The 14,778-nt window shown below is 36.9% G+C and overlaps 2 protein-coding genes across 2 annotated transcripts; both read right to left on the bottom strand.

The window, feature by feature from the left end:
- Nucleotides 1-4,112: 4,112 nt before the first annotated feature.
- On the bottom strand, nt 4,113-5,850 carry LOC119537688 (E3 ubiquitin-protein ligase XIAP-like). Its single transcript, XM_037840233.1, has one exon. It carries the CDS (start codon nt 5,604-5,606, stop codon nt 4,113-4,115), a length of 1,494 nt encoding a protein of 497 aa, XP_037696161.1. The 5' UTR covers nt 5,607-5,850.
- Nucleotides 5,851-13,378: 7,528 nt separating this feature from the next.
- On the bottom strand, nt 13,379-14,335 carry LOC119538545 (olfactory receptor 10Q1-like). The gene has a single exon (XM_037841554.1). It carries the CDS (start codon nt 14,333-14,335, stop codon nt 13,379-13,381), a length of 957 nt encoding a protein of 318 aa, XP_037697482.1.
- Between the last annotated feature and the right edge of the window lie 443 nt (nt 14,336-14,778).

Raw genomic sequence — 14,778 nt, 5'->3', positions numbered from 1 at the left:
GATTATTCACAACACTAATATAATGACATAAGAAACAGTGATTCTGCCAGGTTGGTTAGATACAGTACGTCAGTAATGAAAATAATGCAAAATCTTCTAACAGAAATTACATCAAGCCAAAAATGCAAATTTGATACCAAGTAAAGATAAAATGATTAAATATATAATAATTTTAAATGTTACATGATACATAATAAAAATGTAGTAAATGGTGAAAAATCTATATGCATATCCAAAAACTTTAGACTTCAAAATAGAATATTACCACAAAGATTAATGTAGTACTGTACAATATATATATGATTGTCCTACTGTATTAGTTATAAAGTGTCATTTAACATGTAGTGAAAGTTATGATATCGTGGAAAGAAGTGTTGAAAAAATAAATATTTGACACCTCCCAGGAGAGGTAGCTTGGTGAAATTTCACCTTCAAATTATGTCCCAGTCCTGGCTTTGCCACTAACTTAGCTATATAACTCTGAACAAATCACTTCACCTTTGTGCCACAGCTGCCTCATCTGTAAAATGAGGCGGATGAGTAAAGATATTCTCTAAGGTTACTTCTAGCTCTGACGCATTTTGATTCTAATATGCTGTGAATGAGATTCGCATTGTGCTAAGTGTAAAACTCAAACTGAAACTGATTATCAATTGGGAATGAGCCAACTGTTTCTATTAGGAAAGCTCAACTAAGTTTGATGAGAGTATTTTTTTTGAAGTTTTCATAAAAGAAATTTAAATATATTTTACGGGCTTGATCCATGTACTTATTGTAATTTGTATCTTAATACATGAGAAACACCAAAAAGGATGAGTAAGAGTCACTGGAAGAGTTATCATGTAACAATTTCTTCTAACTTTTAGCCTAAATTTTCAGGTCAAGGCAAACACACAGAGGGTAAAAGGGTGTTAGGAAGGGAATTAACATGTATAGCAGATGCTTTACATACATAGTCTCCTTGAACTCCTCATAACCTTTTGAGATAGGTATTAGTCTCATTTCACAGATGAAGAAAGGGCTACCTTTTTTTTTTAAACAGATATGACCAAAAAGAACTACCTCTGTCAAATATTCCTCCCCATTTTCTTATTTCTTGAATGGAAATGACACACAACCTATTCCATTTCTCCTACCCCCCTCCACCCTTTTTCCCCATGCAACAACTGGGTAATCAGGAAATAAAACAATGATGTAGGTCTAAAGAGTACAACATATGCAACCAATGCTGTGGTGGTAGTCTCCAATCAGAGTTCACATTACAAATTTTATCCACTAACATGAAAACAGGAAAAAACTATCAAAGTTTAAATCATATCACAACAAAAACAACAACACATCATATCATATACACCCACTCTACCCACCTCAGTCTCTAAACAAAGGGAAAAATAATCTAACAGGGAAGGCAATAGAAACCATTAATTAATAAACTGGAATTTACTTTATAAACACTACAACTCACTTCTCAAAAATTAAGACAAGGCTTTTGATCAGCACACTAAATTTATACAAATAAAGGTAACTATTTATTACAAAGCAGCTTTGAATCTTCACAAGACTAAACACAGAAAAATAGGTGGTGATTTTGAAATCCTGGAATAAACTTAATACAGAGAAGGAAGATACTGAGAACTATACCTTTTGTGGGTAGGGGGTGTTGGATCTGGTTTTATCTTTGACCTTGCAAACGATCAATTTTAGCACAAGTAGATGGGAAGGATCCAGTGCTTTTTATAGTATGAACATAGACATACACTTATTTTTAAGTCTCTAGAAGTTTGATTGTAAGTTGGGAGTGCTGAGTGATTTTAAGAACCTGAAGTAACAGCATTTCTAAACAATTCTTAAACTTGTTAGCCACATCAGCTTTGTGCATTAAATTTCACAACTCATGAAATAAAGGGAAATAAAGGTCTTGCTTAACTTTAAACATAAAAGTTTTAAAGAAGAGTTTTAATGAACTGAGGCTCCCCAAACAGGAAAAGCCTTATGTTAAAAAATTGAGTCCTGGCTAACAACTACATGGAACTAACAAACTTGGAGCTGAAAATGTGAAAAACACATTTTTTAAAACTTTAACACTTTTCTCCCCTTGTAGAAACCTTTACATTTAAATTTAAAGCTTAGACTACCCATGTCAAATATATCTTAATGAACATATAACTAAACCTAGATGGAAGGCAGTACAAAGGTGAAGAACTGAGGATTTACATAATAAAACAAAAACAGGGTAGTCATTATATAATTTTAAAAATTCTCATTTAAACTTGCAGTGCTTTAAATGAATATCACTTAAAATAGTAAACAACAGAGGTTAGGAGAACATGACAATACTCTTTCTCTTAGAAAATACAATGAAAATAAAACTTTTAACAGTATCGCTCTCAAACTTTTCTCTGCAGTAAAATGTTCACTCACCTCTATAACAGGTCATGAGACTCTCATAATGTAAAGCCTGGGTGGTCTATGAAGCATTCAAAAATTTCTCTTTTTACCCATGTAAACTCTTATTTAAGTGTTTTTTCCCTTTTTAATACTTAAACAACGATGGTTCTTTTCTTGTCAGTATTTTATAATTTCCAAGAGGCTTTGAGGATTTTGAGAGAACATTTATTTCAGAAGTATCTACTACTATTAGTAGTAAGAAACATATAAAAAATTTTAGGTAAAGGAAAGACTTGACATTTTGTCTATATACATCTTAAACAATCATCTTAACAGTAAAAACTCACATGAAACTATAAGATACAAGATGATATGTGAATCTCAACATGGAAAGCTGTAACTAGAACTACGAGCAGTGTACAAACATGCTTCTACTTTTACCTACATCAGCTGACAGATGTTTAAAATACTGGGTTAACAAAGATCTTTTAGTAAAGTGACTTAGGCAGGCTTAAACTAGCAAGGATTAAGGATGAATCCTTACTAATTAATTGGAAGATCTGAGACATACTTTATATTTCATTTTACAAAATCAGAAATATTTATTTTGAAATAAGAGAAGACATGGTCTACCTGTCAGAAAACTACCACTCAGAAATATTTTTCACCCACAAAGCAGGAAAAACATAAAAACATTTAAATTTTACATTAGCACTAAAAAGGATAACTGCCCTGCCTTCTTGGTTTAGAAAAACTAACGCTGAGCAATAAGTAGTTTTGTAGGCGTCTGAACATGCCTAAGCCTTTAAATCAGTTAAATATTTTCTAAAAATTCTGATTATAAAAGTAATACATACTTACAAAAATTCAAACAGAAAAAAATTTAAAAAGTAAAAAGGGAAGGCCCCTGCAAACCCTCTATGGAAACCCGACCCCAGCTCACCCCCACCCCACCCCCAAAGAGAAACCACACTTAACAGTTTGGTGTGCATCTTTCCAAACCTTTTGTTCTATACACATACACACACACACCCCTTTATTTGGCTTATACCACACATAAAGTTTTGCCACTTGCATTTTACACAATATATCTTTGACATCTTTCCATGTCAGTACATGCAGGCTAGATGATATTCTATCATTAAAATACCCTTTAGAAATGGCATAGTCACTTTTTAAAATCATTCACACAACTGGGTGTATATTTTTAAAAGAAAGCAGACACAGTCCTGAAACACAAAGACAAAAACCTAAAAATAATCTCAATCTTTCCACCAGTGTGGAACAGTTCAATCCTTTTTCACACACACAAAAAATTATGTGATTGGGAAGATTAACTCTCATCTCCACATTTACACCAAATGCTCCATTTGCTAAGCCTAGCTGAAAAGAATGAAAAATTCGGTTGATTAATTCAATTACATTTACAAACTAAGTCGGGGTACTACAGATACAAATTGTAATCAGTTATAATATGATACTTCTTACCTATGTCTAGGATTTCAATGAAATAACAGTAAAAAATAGGATAAATAATATAGCTAATTTCCTGAAAACTCCAGAAATTCAAATTTTAGATTGTCAACTAAAACATTATAGTTTACATTTTTTTCCCTACTTGGGTAGCAAATGCTAATGAAATTCAATGCTGATTATTTAAATTTGGTTCACATCACACATTCAATCAGGGTGATAAGAACAACAAAACACAGAGTGAAGTCAGATTAAGACATAAAAATTTTCTGCTTGAAAGTGATGACTGTGTAGCACATGGGACATTTGTCAACTGCTTCAGCACACTGTTTACAAGTGACCAGATGTCCACAAGGAATAAAAACTACAGCAATATTTCTATCCATACAGATTTTGCAAAGCTTCTCCTCTTGTAGGTGCCTTAGTTGCTCTTCAGTACTAATCTCTTTCTGCAATGAAGTCTCACTTGATTCATCTTGTGAATTGCCTTTCTGATCACTCACTAGATCTGCAATCAGAAACTCAAGTGATTTATAGTTGCTCCCAGATGTCTGAATTTTTTCCTCCATTATTTTCTTAATGTCCCTGAAACTGAATCCCATTCGTATAGCTTCTTGTACCATAGAATTTTGGAAAATTGTATCATCAATTCTTTCAGTTAGTGATGGTGTTTTTTCAGCAGTTCTTCCCAGAGACTCCTCAAGTGAATGGGTTAAATGAATATTGTTTATATATTCTTGCCCCTTCTCTTCTACCAGATATTTACACCCTGGATACCACTTAGCATGTTGTTCCCAAGGGTCTTCACTGGGCTTCCAATCAGTTAGCCCTCCTCCACAGTGAAAGCACTTTACTTTATCACCTTCACCTAAAGCATAAAATCCAGCTCTTGCAAGCTGCTCCTTGTTAACTGAGTATATCCATGTCCCAAAAGTAAGGATCCGTGCTTCATAATCCGCCATGGCTGGATTTCTTGGAGGATTTGATGAATTTGGGAAATTCCTATCAGAACTCACGACATCAGATTCACTTCGAGTATTAACATTTCGGCCCAAAACAAAGAAGCAATTAGGAAAGTGTCGCCTGTGTTCTGACCATGCACGATCACAGGGTTCCCAATTTTTCAGTTTTCCACCACAACAAAAGCACTGTACTTGATCATTAATACCTGTGTAGTAAAGTCCAGCGCTAGCTAACTCTCTTGGGGTTAAATGAGCATAGTCTGGCCAGTTCTGAAATGACTTTAATCTCGCTTCTTCACTACACATGGCAGGGTTCCTCGGGTATATGGTGTCTGATATATCTACAACTTGTCCGGTTCTCAAAAGATAGTCTGCATGAGTCTCAGATGGCCTGTCTAAAACAAAAGGATTTCTGTTTCCTGGACAGTTTTCAACTTTGTACTGACCATTTTGGATCCCAGGATTTGTCGACTGTGCAGCATTATTCTCAAAATAAAAGCCATTGATAAATCTGCAATTTGGAGATACTTTCCTGTGTCTTCCAACTGCAGAGTCTCCATATTGCCATCTATCTACTGCAACATGACAACTAAAACACCGCACAGTATCTCCTTCCCCAGTATAAAGAAAACCGGCTCGTGCCAGTGTTGATGCTGAAACAGGACTACTACTTGGGAAATTAACAAATGTTTTTAATCTATTATACTCTTCTACAAATTCTTCATCCTTATTGATGTCTGCAGGCACACCAGTTTTAGATCCTTCAAAACTGTTAAAAGTCATCTTCTCTTGAAAATAGGATTTGTCCACCTTTTCTTAAACCTCCAGTTCCGTTCCTAGTGATTCCCAGAAGCACTCTTATCAGTTTCTTGTTTATTCTTCCAGAGATGTTCCCTCCTGGAGCAACGGCCTCGAACGCCCGCGGTGCCCGGCGAGGCAGGTCCTGAGGGAAGGGTCCCGGAGGAGGTGCACCACCAGACCCAATCTGGAAATGCCAATTCTGCTCTGCGGCCGGGCCTAGGCCTGGGCCTGGGCCTGGGCTTAGGAGAAGGAAACAGAATTCTCTTCTTCTCCCTCACCCGCATCCACTAACACGCCCATCCCCCGGAAGAACCCCGAGTCAGGGAGCCCAAAGTGCGTCCACGTCAGGGCTTCAAAGAGACACCGGGCGTGGTCCACCTGTCTCATGGTCTGGGCCGCGCCCACAGGGCCCCGGCAGTCAGTCCTTCCTACCCTCCCACCTATCCCCCCTCCGTGGGAGGTCAGCCTCTCGCCCTGCAAAGCTCCTCCGTATTACCCATTCTTATCCTTTGACTATTTTTTCCTGTTATGTTAAGATCCTAAATACCCTTGGAATTGGAAGCAATATGAGTATTTCTTCCTTTTTCCACTGTTTTGGACTACTATATTTATCAAGCAATATATTTTTATTTGTACATGGGTCTATTTATGGACTTTTAATTTTGTTCTTTTGTCCAGTTTTTCAGTTCTGGCCACAATACCACAGAATTTATAGTTAGTTAGCTTTATTGTAATATCATAGACCCATCCTATTTATTTTGTCCTGTTAAAAAATGTATTTGTTCATTGCCATGCAATTACTATTCTAGATGAACTTTAGAATCACTTTCACAAAATAGAAATAAAATTTCCTTTAGATTTAGTTTGGAATATACTTAGTTTTATAAATACATTTGATAAGATTGTTTATAATTTTGAGTTTTGCCATATAACAGTATGTCTGTCAATTTATTCATCTTTTATGTTTTTAAATATTATTTAATAGCTTTATTTCTATTTCATATATTTATTAGTAAGTTATTCTTGGGTGTTTTATTATGTTTTTTCCTAAAGTGAGTTTTTCTTATTTTACTTTTGCATGATGCTAACATGCAGGAAAAGTATTCAACTTGTTTGTCTTTATCTTGTTATCCTACTAAACTCTGTTATTAGTTAATATTTAAACTTGATTCTTTTGGATTTTTTTTTCCAGGGGAACAATTATAATATATGGAAAATGATAATTTCAATCTTCATCTTCCACATTTATAGTCATGTTGATTTCCTTGTTTTTTTCATTGTCTGTTTCCTCCAGCACAATACTGTCATAATGAGGTATGATAAGCATATCTATGTTGATCTTGAGTGTTAATTAAAAAAACTGAGTTTCATTTCAAATATACTTTCAATTTTATCAAATGTGTTTACAGTAACTAAGATTATTTTTTCTTTTAATTGATTGACAAATAGCAACATCTATTGAGATTATTGTTTTCCTTTCCTTTAATTAATCAGTATATAGTTGTTTACATTAATTTACTTTCCAATGCTAAAACAGCCTTGTACTTCTAAAATCTCATTTGGTCATAGTGTATTGACTTGTTTACTACACTCTCAAAATTAGCTAAATAACATTTTATTTAAGATTTTTGCATCTATATTAGTGAGATTGGCTTATAGTTGTCTGTTTAATAATACCCTCACCTGATTTTGGTAGTCTGGATATGCTAGATTAATCATAGTTAACATATTATCAGTATATTATAATTTTTATAAATATAAAATAGTGTTCTTAATCTTATTTAATGTTGCTACTTTAATTCCACCATAGCTGGTGCTAGTATTGTCAGACCTATTTTTTTTAACAAAAATCATTACTTGTTTACATATGACTGCTCATTCCTTTAGTTTAAGTAATTTGTGTCTCATGCTTAGTATAAGTATGGTATATGTATGTCCCAAATGTTATACTAAAACTTTTTCATTGTTTATTTGAAGTTCAAATTTAACTAAGTGCCCTGTATTTTTATTTGCTAAATCTTGCAACCCCATGTTGGGAAATGTGATATGCTGGAGTTGACTGGGGAGCAAGCAGAGTGTCAGAGTGGGGGATGAGGTGGGAGGGACAGGAAGTGTGTATAGGCAAAGCCTCTTGAATTCTGTGCAGAGGAAAAAGGGGTTGGGAAGCCAGAATCCTACTTAATCCACTTGCAAATGGTAAGGCCTAAACTCTAGAGGTAAAGGAAAACTTCAGCATTTTCCTTTGGGCTGAATTAGACCATTGAAGGTGTGACTTCAGGCAGCCTATGTTGTTGGTATAGAATGTGGTCCCATCTGAAGCAACAATTCTGATGGCCATTGGAGTGCACATCTAATCTGAAGTCCTTGGGAAATTCTCCCCAGAATAAAGGATAGAAATATAGTGATCATTTGAAATGTAAAGAAAAATCACACATAATCCCACCACTCTAACCAACTGCTAAACACAATGTGGTGTTGTTTTAGTTTTATTTTCTTAGATTTATATCATTTTAATCAAATGGTATACATAATTTAATATACTATCTTTTTTTTTAACTTTTTTTTTTTTCTTTTTTAAATCAACTGTATGGAAAAAAAAATAAAAAAAAAAAAAAACATACATTAAAGAACATTTCAAAGAGACCATAACAAGGGAGTAAGAAAAAGACAACTAACCTAAGATAACTGCTTTACTTCCAACCTGTTCCTACTTTACCCCAAGAAAGTTACCTAATATAGCAACATTTCTGTGAACTTGTTCCTACTATATCCATCAGAAATTAATTAAAAGACCATAGTCATTCCTGGGCATCCCCAGAATGTTAAATAGCTTATATACTATCTTTTTAATTTGGTTGTTTAAAAGATAATGTATAGTTTGAATCAAATGATACAATTAAATACACTATGTTTTCATTTAATTTCCTTGATATCATTCCAGAGCATCATCTAGCTTTCAATTAATGATTTGTTTTTTTTTTTTAGTGCATAAACTGCATATAATGAAATTTATTTAATTAATCCCATGTCATTGGGTATTTAATTTGAGTCTTAGTTTTGGAGACTATAAATAACAGTGGAATCAACATTTTACTAATTGTACCTTTTTACATATTTAGGATAGATCTGCAGATGAAAGATGACTGTTTTAGAGGCATAAAAATTGCTATGGCTCTTAATATATTTTGTCAAAAACTGCTTTCCAAAATTGTTTTACAAATTACATAGCTACCAGCAAATTATGATAATGTCAGTTTCTCTTCACTCATTCTTTGGTGTTTTAAAAAGCCCATTGCTTACCGCAGGTAAGTGTGTAGTCATTCCACTCTATATTGTTTCGTTATTTCCCAAGGGAAGAGGAATTTTCACCTAGGAGTTGTATTTAGGCTCTGGAACAGCTCAGCTTTGAGAAGCGTGGAAGTGGCAGCATGTCCTAAAGAATTTCTCTGGGATAACAATTACAGAAGACTGGTAGAGGCCCTGGATAACTATTCTCATTTAACCACAGGAAACACAGAATTAAAAAGAAAGTAAACCACTTTCCTAAAATAATGCAAACAATTTGCATATAATCAAAATTAGATGTCTAGGGAAACAATTAATAATTTGATAAATGAACACTTTTTAGGAATTTATTGAATGTAAAGTGGAGTGAACAGTGACAAACAAAATAGATTTTCTGCCCTCAATGTACTTTTTGTTTAGTATGTTCAGTTATTTATACTATCTGATTAAATGCACTAAAAGTTTTTTCAATGAAAGGTGTAGATATAGGATGGCAGTAGAGGGAGAGGTTACTTCCTGGACAGGTATTTCTCTGTAAGACAATTTATACCAGGGATAGACTCATACCCAAAAGGCTGCATGAGGGGGATGAGCAGGGCCTTAGGGAAGAGAAGAATTTCAAAAGAAGTGGTGAAAAGGTGGGAGAGGAAAGGTGGAGGGAATCTAAAGTAGTTTTGCAAGTTTTGACATCTGCTTAGCTGCAGATTAAAGAAAACTCCAATTGCTTGGCTTCTAACCTTACTGCAAAATGGCTTCCTCTTAGGCTACACAAGTCTGCCCTGTTATGAGGGGACCAGGGTAGGTGTTGTTTCCACAAAGGAAACATCACTGATTGACATTTTGTTCCCATAAATTGATGTACTGATATTGCATTCAGTCCTCTAAATCCAGAATGTAATAATGCTGTGGGGAGACTCTTAGTAAGGGAATACTTTTTTGTTAAGAAGGAGGTGCTCATCCTCTTTAACTACAGGAAGGATAAAGAGGGGGTCCAGTAATTCATGTTGAAAGTATTGATCAATGCTTCAGGGCTTTCTTCCTAATAGAGTCATATTTCACCCTCTTTTACCTGTGGCTTGAGTTCCAAGTTGATTTTCTCTATGATTGTGACATTAGTTAAAGGAAGGAAGTGTATAGTAGCACTTGCAAACCTTCCTTTTCTTGGCATTCCAGATAATGCCTATCATAGTGGATGCATAAGATTGAATCATTGTGTTTTGATGTGACTTGGCATGAATGTGCTGATGAACAATGCACCCAACCAAGAATTTTGTTCCTGTCCTCCAAAACTAGCTTGAAAGCTAGGGCATGGCTAATATATTGTTAAATCTGTGGCTGTTCCCAGAATAAGTAATGCTTTGCCTTTCTTCACTTTATCCCCAAGTGAAATCAGCTTAAAAAATTCAAGTGTCAAAAGTTGTTTTGAACAGGAAAATGTAACCAAAAAAAAGGCTAATCCTGAAAAAGGTCAAGTGGAGCTGTGTCCTTGCTGGGATGATGCAAGGTTTATGAGCCAAAGAAATCTATGTGTTTTTGTTTGCTAAAGGTGACAAAACCAGAAATGGGATGGCTTTTACAATGGGGATTTATTAATTACAAGTTTACGGTTCTGAGGTCATAAAAAATGTCCAAATCAAGGCATCAGTGAGCAATGGCGATCCTCAGCTCCTTTGCTACATGGTGTCTGCTGGTCCTTCTCTCCTGGATTTCACTGCCTTCAACTTCTGGCTTTTCTCTCTCTCAGCTTCTCTGTTGTGTTTTTTGTTTTTGTTTTTGTTTTTTTTTCCTGTCAGCTTCTCTGTATGCTTCCCTAAATTTCATCTCTTATACAGGACTACAGTAAGAGTAAGACCCACCCTCAATAAGGTGGGGCACATCTTAAGTTATAATCCATGCACCAAAAGATTCTAATTACAATGTATCCATACCCACAGGAATGGATTAACTTTTTAAGTACATAATTTTCTGGGGTCAGTGAAGCCTCCAGACCATCACACTATGGGATCCTCAGGTTACTTTAGAAATGATCATTTTTTTCATTATAAGAGTATTAAAGATTGATTTATTTTTCTAGGCTGTTTAAGCAAAGACCATGAAATGGGTTGGCTTAAACAATGGGAATTTATTAGCTTACAGTTTTGAGGCTAAAAGAAAGTCCAAATCAAGGCATCATCAAGGTGATGCTTTCTTCTTCGAAGACTAGAGTTCTGGAGCAGGCTGCCAGTCATCCTTGGTTCCTTTGTCACATGGCAAGGCACATGGTGGTGTCTCCTGGTCTCACCTTACTCTTCTGGGTTTTGTTGATTTCAGCTTCTTACTTCCTGTGCCTTTCTCTTCTCTGTCTGAATTTCATTCTCATAAAGTACTCCAGTAATAGCTTTAAGTACCATTCTGATTGCGGTTGGACACAACTTAACTGAAATAATCTCATCAAAAGGTCCTACTTACAATGGGCTAAAACATGCAGAAATTTATTAAATTTAGGAACATGTTTTTCTGGGGTACATACAGCTTCAAACTACATAAAGATTTAGTTAGAAAATATGGAAAATGCTTAAATGACTAAAGACAAAAATGAAAATGAACTATCCATAATTCTATGAACCACAGACTGTGGGGCATCTCTATTCATTATTATGTGCATTTGGTCTCCTACTGTAAATACAGGTTTGAAGTCTTGCTTTTGTTACTTACACTTATAACGATAAACATTGCCCCTTATTATTACATATTATTTTAAAAATGATTTTGTCTGTTGTAGTTATGTATCCAAAATTGTTGGATGATTTAATTTAAAAAATTTTTCATTTTTTAAAATGTAATAAATAGCTTTATGTTTTCAGTTTTGTTTGACCCTCTGTTAATATCCTGAGGTTATGTTTTAAGAATAAGAATTATTGAATCAAAGAATGGAAATATTTTCAAGGCCTTTTGTTTACTTAGCTAAACTGCCACTCAGAAAGGTCATATCACTTTCTTAGGTCAGTTTTAATACCAACAGCAGACACAATTGCTCTCTTCCAGAGTTGCTAACAAAAATTGGCTTTAAGGTCTGGATTCAGACTACTGCCTGATTGGTTGTACCTTCCCCTTCCTGTTCTGGGAAAAGTAATTCCTGGTAAGAGCTGCCCTCTTCACCTCTGTCTTAGTTTCCTGGGTTTGCCATAACAAATTACCAGTGTAAGTGGCTTAGAACAACAGAAATGTACTATCCCACAGTTCTGGAGGCTGGAAATCTGAAATGAAGATGGCAGTAGGTTTATACTCCATCTGAGATCCTTCCTTGCCTATTCTAGTTTCTAGTGTTTACCAGCATTCTTTGGTGTTCCTTAGCTTGTAGATGCATCACTCCAATCTTTCCCTCTTCCCAGTCTTCACATGACCTTCACATGACTTTCTCTCCAGTGTCTATCTGGGCCTAATTCTCCCCTTCTAATGAGGACACCAATCATATTGGATTAGGGACCACTCTAATCCTGTTTGGCTTCATCTTAATGAATCACATTTTTAAAGAGTCTGTTTCTAATAGGGCCACATTCGTGGGACTGAGGCTTGAACATATCTTTTTGGGGGACACAATACAATCCATAACAACCTCATTGTTTGTAGATGAGAAGTTCGAGCAGTGGGGTGTCTGCTATGCACACCAGAGAGGGAAGCTGGTGTTACCTGAGGGTGTATCTGGAGTCTGGCCTCAGGTACTTGAAGATGCACCAGCCAAACTGCAGCAAGACCGAAGTGAGGTGTGAGGAGACTGCTGGTGATCTTAGGAGGAGCCATCTGTATGAAGGCATAGGTGGCAATGAGGCAGGGCATTGGCTAGCATGATTGTCACCTGCACAGGTGACTCCTATGGCAGCTGCTGACATCGAGATGTAGTCTCGATACCCTAGCATGCCTGGTACATAGTAGGTGCTTAGTGAATGAATGATAATTCCTGCCCCCTTCCTGGCGTGCAGAACGACAGCAGGTGAGGCGACCATTAAGGAAGCATGGAAAGAAGGAAACTGATGCCTTAATTAAGTTATTGTTGCCATCTGTTCATAGATATCTAAAACAATAATAAAACATACTTCTTTGAGGGTCTTTCTGAATATTTCTTAATTAAGGCACCTTTTACATGATAAATTAATGTCATTGCCTTCTCAGGAGACAGTGTGTCTAAAATTTCCAGACTTATTCACAGCTAGTATAGGGACTTACTGTAGTTGTACTGGGTGAACTGCAAACCTTTAAAGTAGAAGTTAAGTGGACTAGTGCTGCCTACATTGGACACTACATCCAAATCTTCAAATCTAATTTGAACTACTTTGAGAACATAAGCGTGGATTGTAGATGCAGGACGAATATGGCAAAAGAGACATATCACGGGCAGGTGTGGGAAAGTCTGTAGTATAATTCTGTATCTGTCATTCAGAGGATTCATAGCCAGAACAACCAGCAGACACCCACCTAGTCCCTCTAAACTTTCAATCGGTGTCAGAGGCTGCCTTGACAAAGATGGCCTTTTTCAGGGCACCTTTGACATCCTTGTTCGCAAGGGTATAAATCAGATTGAGTAAGGGGGTGACAAAGGTGTAGACCAGGGCTATTTGGCGATCCTCATCCTCCAAGGTGCTGGAGCGGGGGCGCAGGTAGACCAGGCTGCAGCAGCCGTACTGCAGCAGGACCACCGTGAGGTGGGAGGAGCAGGTGGAGAATGCCTGGTGGTGGCCCTCGGCAGAGCGGATGCGTAGGATGGCGAAGGTGATGAGCACGTAGGAGACGCAGATAAGTAGGAAGGGGACGGTCAGCACGAGGATGCCCACGGCATAGAGGACGGCCTGGTGCACGTGGATGTCAGCACAGGCCAGGCGCAGGACAGGAGGCACGTCACAGAGGAAGTGGTTGATTTCCCGCCGGCGCCCGCAGAAGGGCAGGGTGAAGATTAAGGCCGTGAGCTGCAGCGAGAGGAAGAGCGCCAGGCCCAGGGCGGCAACCGCCATCCGGATGCACAGCCTCCGGGTCATGAGGAGGGCGTAGCGCAGCGGGTGGCAGAGGGCCACGTAGCGATCATACGCCATCGCTGCCAAGAGAAAGCAGTCGGTGCTGCCCAGGGTGACAAAGAAGAACATTTGGGCCCCACAGCCAGCCAAAGAAATGGGCTTCTGGGCACCTAAAATGTTGGAAAGCATCAAGGGCACCACAGCGGAGGTGTAGCAGATCTCCAGGAAAGACAGATTGCACAGGAAGAGATACATTGGGGTGTGCAGGGAGCTGTGTGTGCTCACCACCCAGACGATGGCGGTGTTGCCGCAAAGGATCATCAAGTAGAGGATGAGGAAGAGGAGGAAGAGGAGAGGCTGGAGTTCCCGGACAGCAGTGAACACAGGGAATACAAACTCAGTGGGGTCGGAATGGTTGAGGACAGTGTTCCAAGCAAGCATTTTTCCTGCAAAAGAAAGGAAGTGTTGAACTTTCATTTGCTGAGTTGCTTAACTGCCCGAATAAGAGCAGAGCTTTTAAATTTAATTTTTGATTTAGAATTACCTATTGGCACCTAGTTTCCAGTCACAAAGTTTGGGAATGAATTGAGAATAGATGTTATGGATATTTTTTCTTGGCAATCCTAATGGGTAGGATAGATGCTCGTTTGTAGAAGTTCCTGGTGCCAAAGACAAGGAACATGTTTCTGATGAAATATCTTTTTTTTTTTTTACTTTGAGATTTTTAATTCAAGTTGACAGGAGCTCATTCATTTTTTGTTTGATTAAACTAAAGAGTTGTGTAGTTGTAGATAGTCTAAAAATTTGGTAAATGAATGTTTTTACTTTTTTGGCAAATATCCTTACTAAAAATATATATACAAAAAGTTTGCAACTCCTAAGTA

Source organism: Choloepus didactylus, chromosome 6, assembly GCF_015220235.1.
Source record: "Choloepus didactylus isolate mChoDid1 chromosome 6, mChoDid1.pri, whole genome shotgun sequence".
NCBI classification, from domain to species: Eukaryota; Metazoa; Chordata; class Mammalia; order Pilosa; family Megalonychidae; genus Choloepus; species Choloepus didactylus.
Note: the sequence above shows the minus strand (reverse complement) of the source record. Positions and strands in the feature narration are given on the sequence as shown.

Excerpts from the sequence above, each read along its gene's own strand:
- LOC119537688 (XM_037840233.1), bottom strand. The coding sequence starts at position 5,606 with ATGACTTTTAACAGTTTTGAAGGATCTAAAACTGGTGTGCCTGCAGAC.
- LOC119538545 (XM_037841554.1), bottom strand. The coding sequence starts at position 14,335 with ATGCTTGCTTGGAACACTGTCCTCAACCATTCCGACCCCACTGAGTTT.